The following is an 18,740-nucleotide window of genomic DNA, read 5'->3' on the forward strand; positions in this document are numbered from 1 at the left end:
CATGCTATGTCTGTCTGTATTAGCAGACCATGAGGTCCTTGACTTAGGGGCTGAGTTTTATTTTTTGTTTGTTTGTTTGTTTTTTTGTTTGTTTTTTTTTTTTTTTTTGACAGAGTGGACAGTGAGAGAGACAGAAAGGTCTTCCTTTGCCGTTGGTTCACCCTCCAATGGCTGGGGCTGAGTTTTTAATCAAACATTATTTCTGCTATCAGTATGACCATGAAGTCACCTCTGTGGAGCAGCCCTGGGGTTCCAGGGACTGGTTCTCATGCCTCACTTCATGTAAACCAAATGTAGGAACTACTCTTCCCAGCATTTTCTAGATGGGACAAGCACAAGCAATTTTGTGTTTCTAACATTTAGCACAATGCCTGGGAAGTAGTCAGTCCTCACAAGGAGGTGGACCATAGGTATCACTCATTTCAACGGCTGCTGCAGTCTTCCTTGTAAGCCAGAAGAAAAACAAAACCCACTCTCACCACTGCTATTCAATATAGTTCTGGAAGTTCTAGCCAGAGCTATTAGGCAAGAAAAAGAAATTAAAGGGATACAAATTGGGAAGGAAGAACTCAAAATATCCCTCTTTGCAGATGATATGATTCTTTATTTAGGGGACCCAAAGAACTCTACTAAGAGACTATTGGAACTCATAGAAGAGTTTGGCAAAGTAGCAGGGTATAAAATCAATGCACAAAAATCAACAGCCTTTGTATACACAGACAATGCCATGGCTGAGGAAGAACTTCTAAGATCAATCCCATTCACAATAGCTACAAAAACAATCAAATACCTTGGAGGAAACTTAACCAAGGACGTTAAAGATCTCTACGATGAAAATTACAAAACCTTAAAGAAAGAAATAGAAGAGGATACCCAGAAATGGAAAAATCTTCCATGCTCATGGATTGGAAGAATCAATATCATCAAAATGTCCATTCTCCCAAAAGCAATTTATAGATTCAATGCAATTCCAATCAAGATACCGAAGACCTTCTTCTCAGATCTGGAAAAAATGGTGCTGAAATTTATATGGAGGCACAAGAGACCTCGAATAGCTAAAGCAATCTTGTACAACAAAAAGCTGGAGGCATCACAATACCAGATTTTAGGACATACTACAGGGCAGTTGTAATCAAAACAGCATGGTACTGGTACAGAAACAGATGGATAGACCAATGGAACAGAATTGAAACACCAGAAATCAACCCAAACATCTACAGCCAACTTATATTTGATCAAGGACCTAAAACCAATTCCTGGAGCAAGGACAGTCTATTCAATAAATGGTGCTGGGAAAACTGGATTTCCACGTGCAGAAGCATGAAGCAAGACCCATACCTTACACCTTACACAAAAATCCACTCAACATGGATTAAAGACCTAAATCTACGACCTGACACCATCAAGTTATTAGAGAACATTGGAGAAACCCTTCATGATATTGGCACAGGCAAAGAATTTCTGGAAAAGACCCGGGAGGCACAGGCAGTCAAAGCCAAAATCAACTATTGGGATTGCATCAAATTGAGAAGTTTCTGTACTGTAAAAGAAACAGTCAGGAGAGTGAAGAGACAACTGACAGAATGGGAAAAAATATTTGCAAACTATGCAACAGATAAAGGGTTAATAACCAGAATCTACAAAGAGATCAAGAAACTCCACAAAAACAAAACCAACAACCCACTTAAGAGATGGGCCAAGGACCTCAATAGACATTTTTCAAAAGAGGACATCCAAATGGCCAACAGGCACATGAAAAAATGTTCAAGGTCACTAGCAATCAGGGAAATGCAAATCAAAAGCACAATGAGGTTTCACCTCACCCCAGTTAGAATGGCTCACATTCAGAAATCTACCAACAACAGATGCTGGCGAGGATGTGGGGAAAAAGGGACACTAACCCACTGTTGGTGGGAATGCAAACTGGTCAAGCCACTATGGAAGTCAGTCTGGAGATTCCTCAGAAACCTGAAGATAACCCTACCGTTCGACCCAGCCATCCCACTACTTGGAATTTACCCAAAGGAATTTAAATTGGCAAACAAAAAAGCGGTCTGCACCCTAATGTTTATTGCAGCACAATTCACAATAGCCAAGACCTGGAACCAACCTAAATGCCCATCAACGGTAGACTGGATAAAGAAGTTATGGGATATGTACTCTCTAGAATACTATACCGCAGTAAGAAACAACGAAATCCAGTCATTTGCAACAAAATGGAGGAATCTGGAACACATCATGCTGAGTGAAATAAGCCAGTCCCAAAGGGACAAATACCATGTGTTCTCCCTGATCGGTGACAACTGACTGAACACCAAAAAGGAAACCTCCTGAAGTGAAATGGACACTATGAGAAACGGTGACTTGATCAGCATAGCCCTGACTGTTAATGAACAACTTAATACATTATTCCTCTTAGTAGTTTTTTTTTGTCTGTTCTACTTAATATGACTGGTTTAATTCTGTAATTAATACACAGTTATTCTTAAGTGTTGAAATTTAACTGAAATGTGATCCCTGTTAAACATAAGAGTGGAAGAGATGTCCAATTTGGGACATGCTCAAGCTGACTTACCCCAAATGGTAGAGTTAGAAACATACCAGCGGACTCCAATTTAATCCCATCAAGGTGGCATGTACCAATGCCATCTCACCAGTCCAAGTGATCAATTTCAATTCACAATTGATCATAATGAAAGGACTAAGAGTCAAAGGGATCACATAAACAAGTCTAGTACCTGCTAATACTAACCGATAGAATAAATAAAGGGGAGAGTGATCCAACATGGGAAGCGAGATACTCAGCAGACTCATAGAATGGCAGATGTCCTAAACAGCACTCTGGCCTCAGAATCAGCCCTAAAGGCATTCGGATCTGGCTGAAAAGCCCATGAGAGTATTTCAGGCATGGAAAGCCAAGACACTCTGGCCAGAAAAAAAAAAAAAAAAAAAACCCTAAATGAAAGATCTCTGTGAGTGAGATCCCAGTGGAAAGAACAGGTCTTCAAAGAAGGAGGTACCTTTCTCTGAAGGGAGGAGAGAACCTCCACTTTGACTATGACCTTGTCTAAACAAGATAAGAGTCGGTGAACTCAAGGGGCTTCCATAGCCTTGGAAACTCATGACTGGTGCATAGGGAGATTACTGATGCCATAAACAGGAGTGTCAATCTGTAAACTCTATAACAGGAGTCACTGTGCACTTACTCCTCATGTAGGATCTCTGTCCTTAATGTGCTGTACATTGAGATTTAATGCTATAACGAGTACTCAAAACAGTATATTTCACTTTGTGTTTCTATGGGGGTGCAAACTGTTGAAATCTTTACTTAATGTATACTAAACTGATCTTCTGTAAAAAAAAAAAAAAAAGAAATTATCAATTCCCAACTTGACTCTCACTGGGATTAAACATGACAATAGGTCTGGTCTGATCTGATTTCATCATCATTTAAAAAATCATCTATTATTTTTCACTTTATGTTTCTGTGTGGGAGCAAACTGTTGAAATCTTTACTTAATGTATGCTAAACTGGTCTTCTGTATATAAAGAGAATCGAAAATGAATCCTCATGTGAATGGAAGGGGAGAGGGAGTGGGAAAGGGGAGGTTTGCGGGTGGGAGGGACGTTATGGGGGGGAAGCCATTGTAATCCATAAGCCGTACTTTGGAAATTCATATTCATTAAATAAAAGTTAAAAAAGAAAAACAAAACCCCTAAGTGAAAATAACACAAAAAATCTGAGAAAATAGAGTTGAGCCAAACTGCATGAAGCTCAACACATAAATACAGCCCCATGCCTTCTGGGGAACGTGTGGAAGGAGGCTCCAGAGGGGGAGACTGATAAGAGAGAGAACTTGGAGCAGAGGTGTGCTTTAATAAGCTGCTTCGCTTGGGTCAGAGGCACATAAGGGAGAAATGGAGACAACAGTGGAAAGAGAGACGGAGAGGTAAGTCTTCCAGCTAAGTGCCATGATGCATGGCTTAGACTCAAAGCTTTGTAGAACAGCCTGAAGTTAGACTTCAGTTTTCCAGGAACTACACATACACTGAAACATACACAGCTCATCAACGGGCTTCTATCACTCCCACAAGTAAGTGGCAGAATAGCTTCTCTCGAATCCAAGTACCTTCTTATGGCAAAGTCTAGGACACACCACATTTCCAGGAAGCTAATGCAGATCATGAGGCTTGTTTAAGCCCATCCCAGAAATTGTAGCAAGGAAAACCTCCAGAAGCTGACTTGGCTGCCTGCAGAATCCAGTCAGAGAGACAGAAAAAAGGATCCACTTAGTAACTCTGAAGTTTTGTTTATTTCAAAATAATGACAATAAGCAGATGCCCTGGAGAGGAAGCTTGGCATTACAAAGAACTCAAAAGATAATAAAATCAAATCTCCCATGTGACAACAATGGGCATCCCTGACAACGTGCCTGTTCCAGTCACAATTCTACTTTCAGTGCTGAGAATTAATGATTCTCAATGTGGACAGTCAATATGTTTTCAAAACATTCTTTCATCTAAATATAGGGACTGTCTGAATCATTGGCTTATTTATAAATCAAAAAATATAAATGCTCTGAGTAACTGCCTAATAATACAGAGTGAGCACAAATAACCCTGCTCTGGAGGGAAGATACATTTTTTGTGGCAAGAGCTTGTTGTAATAAATCGTGAAATAAACATTTCGATGACCAGAGTGTGGCCTGGGATGAATATATTTAAGCAAAAAAATAGGAAGGAAGCAGCTTCAGCATCACGCATTTCAGCTGGCCACCATATCAACGAAACAGAACTAGGTGACAGACAATGGCTCACACCATTTTGATTGTGATATATATATATTCTGGCTCAACATCACATGTCCCATTTTTATGCTAAATGTAGACCACTATGCACACTTCAGAGATACTGCCATAATTCTCTCCAGTATCCTGATTTTTTAACTTTTCAATTTGGATTTTTAAGCTTCTATGGATTTGGCCTCATTTTCCTACTTATTATTCCATTAATTAAAAGAAAAATGTTGCTTAAAGATCGGCTTTGGGTGAACAGGTGATCACGGCTACATTTCAATAGCATAAACATTGCAGGTGTAACAAGCGGTGCTGCTAACTGTGACACAGAGAAGAATCTGGGCAGCTGCAAGTGGCTTGTGGATGAGAAGAGGAAACAGCACCCACAGGAAATAGAGGACCAAGGAGCTGGAATCTGCAGTCTGACCAGCTATGCCGGGAACCAACTGAAGAAAGTTACCAGGGAGTGAAGAACATGAAGCTCTTCAGAATCACATATATGGCCTCAGAAAGAGGCTCAGACAGCATGTAGAAACAATTATTAAATTGAATTTGAAGGTCAAACTAAGCACTTATTAGAGATCGTGAATCTCGAAAAGCGCCCTCAGAGAGAGTTGTGGTCTGACCTGCGAGGATGGCAAGGAACAGGTCGACTGAAGGGTGGTGAATGAGCACGTGGTGGCTCCGCGGTGGCTCACCTCATTTTCATTACGGTCTTTCAACACTGAAGTTCATATCGCGTCACTCTCAGTCACTATCCATGGGATAGGGCTCACTAACTTTTTCTTTTTTTACAGGAAGAGTGGACAGAGAGAGAGAGAGACAGAGAGAAAAGTCTTTTTTTTGTTTTTTTTTCCATTGGTTCACTCCCCAGTGGCCTCTGCGGCCGGTGGGCTGTGGCCAGCGCACTGCACCGATCCGAAACCAGGAGCCAGGTGCTTATGCTGGTCTCCCATGCGGGCGCAAGGCCCAAGCACTTGGGCCATCCTCCACTGCACTCCTGGGCCACAGCAGGGAGCTGGACAGGAAGAGGAGCAACCAGGACTAGAACCCGGTGTGCCAGCGCCACAGGCGGAGGATTAGCCTATTGAGCCACGGCGCCAGCCAACATTTTCTAAACATAATTAAATACTATTGAGGAACAGCAGCTTGCTTTTTCTTCATACCATTTGTTGAACTCTTAGTGTACAGTTAATATTATGAGTATATAGTAAACTGAAAAATCTTTGTAAAAACTAAGCGTGGGAATAGGGGAGGGAGGAGGAAGAAAGGTGGGAGTGTGGGCAGGAGGGAAGGTGGGGTGGGAAGTATCACCATGTTCCTAGATATATTAATATGAAATACATGGAATTTGTATATCTTAAATGTTTTTTTAAAAAACTTAAGTAAAATAATTTAAAAGCCTAGGGTAAGGTCACAGTCTCTATTATTATTATCATCCTTGAGTTCTGCATTTTTTTTGTCAGCCTCACTGGAGGTATTTATTTGTTTATAAGATTTATTTATTTATTTTAAAGGCAGAGTTGCAGAGAAAGAAGAAGAAGCAGAGAGAAATCTCCCATCTGCTGGTTCACTCACCAAATAGCCACAAAGACCAGGGTTGGGCCAGGCTGAAGCCAGGAGCCAAGAGATACCTCTGAGTCCCCACATGGGTGTCAGAGGCCCAAGGACTTGGGCCATTTTCCACTGCTTTCCCAGGCACATTAGCAGGGAGCTGGATCAGAAGTAGAGCAGCTGAGATTTGAACTGGTACCCATATGAGATGCTGGCACTGCAGGCACCAGCTGAACCTGCCATGCCACAGTGCCAGCTCCTCACTGGAGGCGTTTAAACTAAAGCCCTGGGCCCAGCGCTGTGGTCTAGCAGCTAAAGCTGCCACCTGTGCTGGCATCACCTGTGGGCACCAGTTCCAGTCCTGGCTGCTCTACTTCTGATCCAGCTCCCTGCTGGTGTGCCTGGGAAAGAAGCAGAAGATGCCCCAAGTCCTTGAGCTCCTGCAACCAAGTGGGAGATCTGGAGGAAGCTCCAGGCTCCTGGCTCAGGATCAGCCCAGCTCTGGCCATTGTGGCCATTTGGGGAGTGAACCAGCAGATGCAAGACCTCTCTCTGCCTCTGCCTCTGCCTCTCTGTAACTCTGCCTTTCAAATAAATAAATAAATCTTGAAGAAAAAACCCAAAGAACTAATACTCTTAATTATTTTAGAAAAAGACTTTGGCTTATACCAAGTGTATGTACTGAGATTCTAATCAATGATCACAACAGCTGTCATTGACAGAAGGGTACTGAAATCCATTAACTGCAAAAGACACATTAAATACAATTTCTCCTTTACTCTCAGTGACACAAGATGAGCATTATCTCTCCCATTCAATAGTTTGATCTGATCTAGATCCCTGGCACACTGAAAAGGATAACATGTCTCAGGATGGTGGAAACATTGGGAAAAAGAGTACTTCTAGGTCCTCCTGGCCATGTTTGGCACATAAGCATCTATTAAGTGATTGATTGAATGATGTTGGATTTGTTGACAGTCCACAACCTAAAGACTGTGAGGAATAAATAGTTTATTGGGAAATTAGAATAAATGTTGAATTATTGGCTAAATGAATGCAACTATTGAGTAAATGAGTGAAATCATCATAATATAAAGTATATACTGACTCAAGGAATTAAAATAGTCCGAAGAAGGAAGATTCATTATGGACTTCGGTAGCTGCAAGACTTCCTGAATAAGGGGAGACTTTATCTAGGTCTAGAAGATTTATAAATATTTAAATGATCACAAAGAAGAACTGAAGTCACATTGGCTAGAAGGAATGCCATGAACATGCACAGAGCCTTCTTGGTCCCTGTTCATGGCTCTAATTCCCCAACCCTCCCCTCCACTGCTACTTTTCACAGCCTTTTTCTCTTAGTGCATCTTACAATTCTTATTCTCAGAATGCCTCAAAGCTGGCATTGATTTTGCAAAGCTGCCTTTGGATGGATCAGGAATGTCTCTCTAGGGTGGCATGGAAAAACAGTATTTGTCCTATGGATCATTCTGAGATTTCAAAAGCAAAGTAATAAAATCTTCTTAATGAGGCAGAACTCATGGCAAATGTCTCCCACTCCCAAAGAGCCACAAAGAGTGCTTCCCATGGAAATCCCGGCATTTGGGAGATCCTCGCAAGGCTTCCAAAGGGACATTCCTAGCAGGTTCTCACAACAGCCTTTCATTTCCCCTCATGCTTCTACCCCAAAGTCAGGGCCAATATGAACACAACCTCCTCAGCCTCTGGCAACTGGGGCTTCACATGAAACCATGGGTTCCTCTATACACTGAAGTTCTGCTTCCTGGTCATTGGAAGGCCTCCTCTACTCAGGTTTCCTGAAGCATTGCCAGCTTGGCTTCTCTCAGAAATTCCTGAAGTTAGAGTCACTCTGTAATCTGCCTCATGCTAGGTAAAGAGTAACCCCAGCCTGGAGTCATATGAGTCAGCTGGAGTTTTAGAAAAATTCTTTCCTCTGGTTGTGGAGAGGAAAAGTGCTCATGGCAGCAAACTTCACAGCAGGGATTGCTTTTTTCACTCTGAAAAAAGGCCCTTGGTACCAATCCCCTTGTGTTTCAGAGTCTATCCTCCTTGATTCTGTTTTTCCAGGAGCGGTGTCAACCACCAGGAGCTGAGCTCAGCTGGAGATCCACTCTTCCAAAACATAGCTCAATTTTGCATTGAGCAGAGCACTTCCCCTTGTTACAGGGTGTAGGGACGGCTTCTCTTTTGTTACTCCTTTCCTGAACCAGCAGCATTGCCTTGAGAGAAAGATAAACTGCTGCCCCATTATCTCATTAAAAAACAAACACAAATGGTTAAACTGTGTTAGCATACAGTGTCTTGCATTTCCAAAACAGTGTTCCAACCTTTCAAGAGCAAGTAAATGCCCAGAAGATCCTAAGAAAGAAGTGAGAGGACAGAGGTTGAAAGCTCAGCCTGTGTGAAATGTCCCATCAAGGCCAGATCCTAGAATGGGAAAGATAGCATTGAGGCTCTGGTGCTAGTATTTAAGAAAAGATTTTCCCTTGAGCACTGCAAGTGCTTCCCCCCTGGGCTGTGAACTGGGTCCATGAATCCAATGCTCTCATGGCAAAAGTCTTGACTTTTTAATATTTTTTCAAAAAAGAACCTACTCTGTCCCAGAAGCTGAAACAGAACAATAATGCAGAGAAAGGTTAGATGCGTCAGAAGGAAATATTTTTAATGACCAAGATCAGAGCCCTTCACTTGTGTTGTCAATACAAGTCTGGCTGATTTCAGTTCCTATCTGGGGTATTCTTTCTTAACTAAAGTGGGAAGAGGGAGTCATTATCCCTGATAGACCTGCTTTTGCTGAAGTTAACACATTGCCCACACGAGAGCTGGCCGCACATGCTAGGCCTCCACCAGAGGAGGAGCAGGTTCAGGACCTGGCACCATGCAGCCGAGTGGCACTGCTCCCAGAATTCTCACCCAATAAAGAGCCATTGTGAGATCTGGACCCTTCAACGTATTGGACAAGTGACTCAAATGAAAGGCACAATGCGTGTGAGTGGGACCTGAAACTTGAATGGAGTGGCAATCACTTCCTTAGTGCAGATCACAGTATTTATCAAGCAACTTCACTGTGCAAATCAGCCCTGGCCCAGCATAATATTACAGACTTCCTTTTATCAGATGATAAGTGAGAATGATTATGGTGAGAATCATTCAGCAATATGAGTTACTAGCATTGGTGGGAAAGAGAAGTGGAAAATTGTGAGGGGAGGTGCAACAGGATCTATATTCATGAGGAAGAGTCAAAAACTCCAGAAGAGAGAAGGTGGCACTGAATCTCCATGTCTGATTGAAACAAAGTTCAGTTGTGCAACTGAGAAGTTGAGACTGTAGACAGTGGGAGAGGAAACTACAGTAGGTCTAGGTTTGCAAACAGCTCTGATTACCGTAGGTGAGTGAGTGTGAGGCACGAAGTGGGGCCAGGGGATACGGGCCCAGGTGAAGTGCACCTGCTCTGCAGCTGACACTCAATCGTGAGCTGCAGGTCCCACAGGCTGAAGACCAGTGCTTAGGCCCACCTGCTCTGCAGCTGACACTCAATCGTGAGCTGCAGGTCCCACAGGCTGAAGACCAGTGCTTAGGCCCAATCACTGGAGATTTGGGAGGATTCAGGTGCCAATTCAGGCTGAACCACAGTTTCCATCCAGGGGAATGCAGTGACCCTCACAGAAGAGCCAACCCCTTTCCAAAACAAAACAAAAAACAACAACAAAAAAACACAAACAGATGTTCTCTTAGTGAAGGTTTCTCGAATGAATAAATAGGAAGGGACAATAGAAGCAGACCCACAGATCAAATAAAAATGCTCTTTCACCTGGATGCATTTGCTTGCTTGCATGTTCCTCAGTTTTGGAACCAGAAAGCTAAGCCAACTATAATTGTGGCTCATCAGTTTTTACCAGAAAAAAACGTGGTCTGTTTCAAGTAACCCTCTCTCCTTATTATGTGGAGCTTGGAATTGGTCACAATACCTTAACAAGGTCACTGTTCTACTTACTTTCTGACACACACCTATGTCTATTAACACATATCATTTTAACCAAACATGCTCATATCTATGAAAAGATACACACACTTCAACAAAAAGGCCATGTGATTCAGTGTCCAATTACCATTTTTCATTCATCATATTTGACCAGCACAGTTCTCCCTCTATAAATAATCTACACTACAATAGTTTATTTTAAATGTGTGTCACTATTTTTTGAATTTATTACACTATGCTTTTAGAGTGGGTAGATTGTATCTGGTTGAAAAATACATATTAATATTTCTCCTAGCAACCCAGCATTAAATTCATGTTATCAACTCACCAGAATTAAGTAAAATGATAGATTTGAGGCACACAAATTCCTCTCCCTGCAAATTCATCATACGTAACCGAGACGATGTAGCCAGCAACATGTCAAAGATTTCCACCATGCCCTCTACACATTTCCCCTGGTTCCTGTGAAGACACAGCAAAGAAAAAAAAAGTGTTAAAGAACATAAAAGCATTCACAAACATGATCAGGTTTGCACAGATAAAAATCTACTGGCTCCAAATTTGTGTTTTGTTTGTTTGTTTCTTACAGGCAGAGTGAAGAGAGAGAGAGAGAGAGAGAGAGAGAGAGAGAAAGGTCTTCCTTTTTGCCGTTGGTTCACCCTCCAATGGCCGCCACGGCCGGCGCACCACGCTAATCCGAAGCTGGGAGCCAGGTGCTTCTCCTGATCTCCCACGCGGGTGCAGGGCCCAAGGACTTGGGCCATCCTCCACTGCACTCCCTGGCCACAGCAGAGAGCTGGCCTGGAAGAGGGGCAACCGGGACAGAATCCGGCGCCCCGACCGGGACTAGAACCCGGTGTGCCGGCGCCGCAAGGCAGAGAATTAGCCTATTGAGCCGCAGCACCGGCCTGGCTCCAAATTTGTAACCACACACTGCAGTCCCTTCTGCTCCTGGAGCAGGAACATTCATTTTAATTAGAGAGGGTAACAAAAAAAAAAAAAAAGAAGCCGGCGCCGTGGCTCACTAGGCTAATCCTCCACCTTGCGGCGCCGGCACACCGGGTTCTAGACCCGGTTGGGGCGCCGGATTCTGTCCCGGTTGCCCCTCTTCCAGGCCAGCTCTCTGCTATGGCCAGGGAGTGCAGTGGAGGATGGCCCAGGTGCTTGGGCCCTGCACCCCATGGGAGACCAGGAAAAGCACCTGGATCCTGGCTCCTGCCATCGGATCAGCGCGGTGCGCCGGCTGCAGCGGCGGCCATTGGAGGGTGAACCAACAGCAAAGGAAGACCTTTCTCTCTCTGTCTCTCTCTCTCACTGTCCACTCTGCCTGTCAAAAATTAAAAAAAAAAAAAAAAAAAAAAGAGAGATTTTCCATCAGTAAAATATTGTCACTTTAAATTCTTAGAAGAGATGTATTGTTAAATTCCCAAATATGCCATGCTATTATGAGTGTAATTCTTCAACCAAAAAAAAAGGACAATAAAAATGATTAGAATTCAGATAAATTACTTTATATGTTAGTGATCTGCAGCTGTATTCTAGGCATTGTAGTAGTTATGGAAAGAGAAAAAAACACAGCCTTTCCTCTCAAGATGCTTATGGCCTTGAATTAATAGAATAAGTCCCAAATGATGTATTTTGAAGTGCTTTTGAAGTACAGGAAAAACAACAATAACTATAGACTATGGTTGGGCAAAGACCATTGATATTGCAAAGGAGGGTAGGCAAAGATGTGCCTACTACGTGCTATTTGAATTAACATTCTAAGAGAATGAAGGATTTCATCAAAGAGGTGTGGCTGCATCATGGAAGTGTGTCCGTCCTATTCACAGGAAGCAACATGAAAGAACATGGAACAGTGTGTGGTATAAGGAGACAGGTGATGAAAATGTCAGGTGAGAAGGGATGTTCTTTGGCTGTTGAGGAACAGTTTCTTTTTTCATACTATCTGTTGAGCTCTTTACTTAGTGTAGGGTTAATCTCATGTGTATAAAGTTAATTGAAAATAGATCTTTGTAAAAATTAAGAATGGGAATAGGAGAAGGAGGAAGAAGGAGGGTAGGAGTGTGGGTAGGAGGGAGGGATGGGTGGGAGGAGTCACTATGTTGCTAAACTTATATATATGAAATGCATGAAGTTTGCATACTTTAAATAAAAGATTTCTAGGTTAAAAAAGGCATCTATAGATAGGGGCTCACATTTTGGCATAATAGGTAAAGCTGCTGCCTACAATGCTGGCATCCCATATGGGCACCAGTTTTGTCTCTACTGCTCAACTTGCTATTAGCTCCCTGCTAATGGCCTGGGAAAAGCAGCAGAAGATGGACCAAGGACTTGGGTCCTTACCATCCACATGGTACACCCCAGGATGAAGGCTCCTGGCTCCTGGCTTGGGCCTGGCTCAGCCCTGGCCTTTGTGACCACTTGGGGGAGTAAATCAGCAGATGGAAGGTATCTCTGCCTCTCCCTCTCTCTCTGTAACTCTTTTAAATAAATACATTTTTTAAAGGAAGAAAAAAGAGAAAGGATGTTCTACCCCATTCTAAGAAGTTCAGGGCTTTTTTCCTTTATAAGACAGCCTTAAAATCAAGGATTTAGCAATAATAGTTGCAAATATTAAATAAGCAAACTAGAAGGTTCATACATGTAATATTTAAAAATGCAAATGCCACTATCTTTTTCCATAAAGTTGTTGCAAAAATTAATGATACTACATATAAAGGAATTTATTCATTTTTTGTTGACAAATTGAATTTTATGAGATCAGGAAAAAGTTAAAATGTCCTAGGAATATGCATGCATATATCTTGAAATACATAAACATTTGAAACACATTGTTTAGCATCTTGCTTTTTAAATTAACTGATTAAATTATTAATTACATAATCAACTTTTAAACAATCGAATAGTTTCTTCTTTTACTTAAAATGCTATAATTTTTAACATCTTCTTGTTCATTGACATTTGATTTCAAGGATTTTGCTGTCACAAACATTTCATTTAATGACCATCCTTACATTTATGTCTTGGGACACCTGTATAGACAGCTACAGAAAAGTTCCCAGAGGTAGAATTGCTAATTAAAAGGAACTCTGTGTTTTCAGTTTTGATAGACAATCAAATACTACTTTGAAAAAGCTTATGTTAATAGATTATTAGTAGGGGATCTATTGGTATAAGCTCTTCCTCTGAGATGTCTGCTTTTGTCCCATGCCCATACTTTTTTGTTGGGTTACTGTTTTTTTTTTTTTTTTTTTCACATTGATTCATTTTTTTTCCTTTTTCTAATTTTAAGGGTTTTATTTAATGAATACAAATTTAATATGTACAGCTTTTAGGAATATAGTGTTTCTTCCCTCCATTCCTGCCCTCACACCCCCACTCCCATCCCACCTCCTACTTCCTCTCTCATTCCATTTTTCATTAAGATTTGTTTTTAATTGACTTTATATACAGAAGACCAACTCTATACTAAGTAGAGATTTCCACTGTTTGCACCCACACAGATGCACAAAGTATAAAGTACTGTTTGAAGACAGATTTTACTGTTAATTCTCATAGTATAACTCATTAAGGACAGAGGTCCTATATGGGGAGTAAGTACACAGTGACTCCTGTTATTCACTTAACCATTGACAGTCTTATTTTTGATGTCAGTGACAATCCAAAGCTCTTGACATGAGCTGCCAAGGCTGTGGAAGCCTTTTGAGTACATAAATTCTGTTGGTATTTAGACAGGGCCATATGCAAAGTGAAGTTTTCTCCTCCCTTCAGAGAAAAGTACATCCTTCTTTGAAAGCCCCTTATTTCCACTGGAGTCCCACTTACAGAGATCCTTCATGTAGGTTATTTTTTGCCACAGTGTCTTGGCTTTCCATGCCTGAAATGCTCTCCTGGGCTTTTCAGCCAGCTCTGAATGCCTTAGTGGCTGATTCTGAGGTCAGAGTGCTATTTAGGGCATTGTCATTCTATGAGTCTGCTGTGTGGCCTGCGTCCCATGTTGGATCATTCTCTCTCTTTTTTTAATTCTATCTATTGTTATTACCAGACACTTGGTTTTATTTATCACATTGATTCTTAACAGCTATTGATATATTAGAGCAATTGACCCTCTCTCATATGTCATAATTTTAATATTACTCTGTCTTTCTGTGTTCTTTTTTCTTGTATTTTCTTCTGCAAAAACAATTATTACAGAATCAAATTTATTAAACCTAATTCATGGACCTAGAATAGTATATCTTGCTTGAAAGGATTCCTTTCAATAACAAACAACAATTATACTTCCATCTACTATAGTTTAATATTTTTGTTTAAATGTTTGTCCTAATTAATGGGATATATGAATTTTTAATAAAACTTTTCTTACTGAGATATAATAATATACTTTATAATTCACTCATTTAAAGTAAAGCATTGCAGGAAATTAGTGTATTCATAGAATTGTGCATCAATCAATTGGGATTTATTTTGGTGTTAAGACATGAAATAACGATTCAGCTTAATATTTTTCCAGGTAGCTAGCTTTATTGATACTATATATGGTATATTTTTCACACTGACTTGAAATTTGATAGATACTTTTGATGTATTCATTTACTTCTTTTTTTAAAAAAGATTTATTTATTCATTTGAAAGTCAGAGTTACACATACAGAGAAGGAGAGGCAGAGAGAGAGAGAGAGAGAGGTTTTCCATCCACTGGTTTACTCCCCAACTGGCTGCAACATCTGTAGCTGTGCCGATCTGAAGCCAGGAACCAGGAGCTTCCTCCCGGTCTCCCATGCTGGTGCGGGGACTCAAGGGCTTGGGTCATCTTCTACTGTTTTCCCAGGCCATAGCAGAAAGCTGGATTGGAAGTGGAGCAACTGGGTCTTGAACCGGTACCATATGGGATGCTGGTACTGCAGGCGGTGACTTTACCCACTATACCACAGTGCTGGTTCCTCATTTACTTCTTACAATTGATATCTAAGGCTAGCATTATTTTTAATATTTTCCAAATGAAAGAACTAGGGCTCAATACTGTGAGGCAACCACACTGCCTACCAAGCAGAAGAAAAAATTCCTACAGGATGTTTTTGTCTCCCTATTTTGTACTATGTTAAGTCATTCAACAAAATTATGTATTTCAGTCCTATACTAGAAATTAGAGTACAGAGAAGAAAACCATGGATATTTTTGTAAGGAGACGTAGATCAGGGAAAAGACAAACCATAAGAAAGATGCAGTGCAATGGGATTCATGCCCTGGAAAAGGTATAGAAAGAAAATCCCTTATATCAAATGCCAGTCCCCCAAATTAACCCATAGGAAAATGAAAGCATCTATTATAGCATTCACAGAGCAGATAAAATGAGTTTTCATGTAAAGTGCTTTGAATGAAGTGTGGAACCAGGACTATATTTAATCTTTAGTTATAGGTACAGCATTGATAAATACACACTCATAAACACCAAGTGAGGGATTGGCCTTTTTAAATTTAGCATTGAGAAAACAATTTCCATGTGTATGTTTAACTGTAGAAATATAGATATTCTTGATAAGCAGGGAGGAAAGTTTAAACGCTATCAATATGGGATGACAGTAGTAACAACAAAGGCCAGATGGCCTTAAGTGGGGTAAACCCACTAAAAGTGGGTTTTTGTTCATGTAGCTGAATCCTTAAAAAATTATTACATTTTCTTGTGTGTGATAAATAAGGATGAGAAAAATGTTTGGAGGATGGAGCTTTAAAAATAACAACCCATAGCCAAAATAGAGAAATGTTCCTTTCTCAGGATAAAGCCTCTGTTTTCTTAACAGACTGTACACCGGCAGGGGAGGAAGTCTCAGTGTGGGAGGGAGCCTGTGTTCACCTGCTGTGAGCAAAAGTTCAGTTCAGAAACTGAGAAAGTGGATTCTTAACAATTCTCTCTTCTTATCCCTTTTAAATAGTCTCCCATATTTTCCCATGAGGAGCTTGTTCTTAACTCTTTCATCAGAAGTATATTTTTCTCAGCCCCTTCACAGTGGACATTCTGTTATTCGCAACCAGTGATTATTGCCCATGTACCGTGACATCCTTGCTGTGTCACACACATAAGGAGGTGTAGGTTGTGCCCTTGGGCACATGTACACTACAAACTCTCATTTGAGTTCTCAATGTGTGCATGCATATGTGTGGAGGGGTGTGGAAGGGTCAAGTGCTGACCATTTGTCATACAGACATTATTACGTAGGACTCTAGAACCTGCCTTCATGTGAACATGCCATGTTCCGTGTTTTGGTGGGCTGTATGTGAACTTGGAGGTCTCCTGGAGGGATATCTTCATGGTGGTCAAGCCACAGTTACTAAGCCATGATGTGACAGGCTGAAAGAAGTTAACCCTGATGACTCCACAGGAATGAACTCACTATCCTTTTCAATAGGAACTAAATTGGTCTAAATACTTCAGCCATTTCACTATTTCTGTAATAAATAAAATTATGCATTTTAATTTCTCTGATGAGATTTTCAGTAAATTATTAAAATGCTGCCTGGATCCCAATGACTCCTTACTTATGCGGTACCTGTGGACCTCTCAGTAGTGCTATTACAGGGTGAAAAATCTTGCCATATAAGCTAAGGAGCAAGTGACAAGTCAACCTGTGATCTTACATGAACCTATGTGGACTCTGAAGGCATTAGACACCTGCCTGACACAAAGAATCCCTCACTTTCTGCCAGAGTCATTACACATTGTGGTCAGGTCTTCATTTTCCAAATCCTGTCAAGATACTCTATATGGCCTTTAAGGAGCAAATTAGAGCAGTTAGCTCAATTTCAGAGGGAAAGGATGAATTGATGGAATCTGAAATGAGATGATTACTAGGAATCTGGGGGTAACATTAGTATGAGATTAGGTTAGTCTAAAGACATAAGGTGGTCCTGAAGCTGATAAACATGTAGGGGTGGAAAAACAAGATTATTTTTAAAGAAAGCACAGCCTCAGTCACTGATCAGATGTAGTTCCGTGAGCAGACCAGCCTACGACTCCCACTGTGAGACGTGACAGCCTGCAACCACGAACTCCTCCACTGATTGTATCAGTCTGGTTTTCAGTGTACCTTGAAATCCCCTAGTGGGGAGGCTTGTTCTGCCACTTAACACTCTTCAAATGCAGTCCATTTGCACTTAAGTAATGAGGGAAAGAACAAGTCCTGAAAGAGCATTTTCCTATTGCATGTCCTGAAAGTTTCTGCTCTATAAAAATGAGAGCTTGTTTATCTGAAGCCCTAAGGTACGTCTTCCAACACATGGGAAATAAAGAGCTCTAATGAGAAGACCAAACCTGCACTTGTAAGTCTTCAAAAATATACCTTACCAACTGTTGTTACCCATTAACCTCTCTGTATAAAGAAAATGGAGCAGTGAAAACAGAAAATCCAGGAGACCAATCCAAGACATTTAACGTAACTGTCCTGAAAGAAAGTATAATACATTTAGGAAAGAGATGCTGCTTAAAATTAATAGTGGCAAGATTATTTGTATTTAAAGAGTTTCTGTGTCTGGATGGTACAGAATTTCTTAGCATGTGCTCTGAAGAACTGTGATGCCACAAATACATGATCAAGAGGTTTGTATTTATAACTCTTGGAAACATGAAAGAAAGCACTAAAGATGGAAAATTGTAAGTCATATATATCTTGAAAGAAACAAGAGTTAAAGAAAAGTGGTTCAGACTCTGGAGTGCAGCAACCTGGGTTCAAGTCCTCATGCCACTATTTTCTAACTATAAATTCTGTATGCATAAATGAACCACCCACATTGGACTGTAAGTTGAATAGAAAGTAATTAAGCCATAGGGATACTGTAGTTATTGATATAGAAGCAAGCCCATATACAACCAAATCAGAGCTAAAGGAGAGTAATAAATTCTTAATGCTTCATGGCATAGCAGGGAGATTATAGTTCACAATAACCTAGTATGTATGCTCCACGCCTGCAGTCATAAAGTAATGTCAAAGTAGAGTGTCAAAATTACCCTATCTTGATAAATAAACATTGTATACATGTATTGAAATGTCAAAATGTAGATCATAATCATGTACAATTATTGCTAAAAATTAATGAAAATAAAGAATTTGATACTGGGATGTGGAGTACTGCCATTTAAAATGTTTACTTCCTAATGGCATGTAGGAATGTAGTATGGAAATTGATATTACAGCAAGCTAAGAAGCTATGTTACAATACTGCAGAATATCTAGTTTGAAATAAGTTAGCAGGTAGACTATGCACATGGAGAAATGGTCAGAAGGGGTTGAACTGACTGTGTGCAGAGTATGCTAGAGGTGCTACAAGAAAGACATGAGCTTCAGCAAGAATTGAATGATTCTCAAGCAAAAACTAAAGAGAATGGAAAAA

The 18,740-nt window shown here is 40.7% G+C and overlaps 1 protein-coding gene across 13 annotated transcripts in view; it reads right to left on the bottom strand.

Annotated features, from left to right (window-relative positions):
• Positions 1-18,740, bottom strand: part of ESR1 (estrogen receptor 1) — a 466,687-nt gene that overhangs the window by 19,358 nt on the left and 428,589 nt on the right. For all 13 annotated transcript variants that reach the window (XM_070073401.1, XM_070073399.1, XM_070073398.1 and 10 more), the window contains exon 7: positions 10,682-10,815. In XM_070073401.1, the coding sequence (XP_069929502.1) occupies positions 10,682-10,815 (134 nt within the window). The remainder of the gene's footprint in view (positions 1-10,681; positions 10,816-18,740) is intronic.

This window comes from Oryctolagus cuniculus, chromosome 5, assembly GCF_964237555.1.
Source record: "Oryctolagus cuniculus chromosome 5, mOryCun1.1, whole genome shotgun sequence".
In the NCBI taxonomy this organism is placed as follows: domain Eukaryota; kingdom Metazoa; phylum Chordata; class Mammalia; order Lagomorpha; family Leporidae; genus Oryctolagus; species Oryctolagus cuniculus.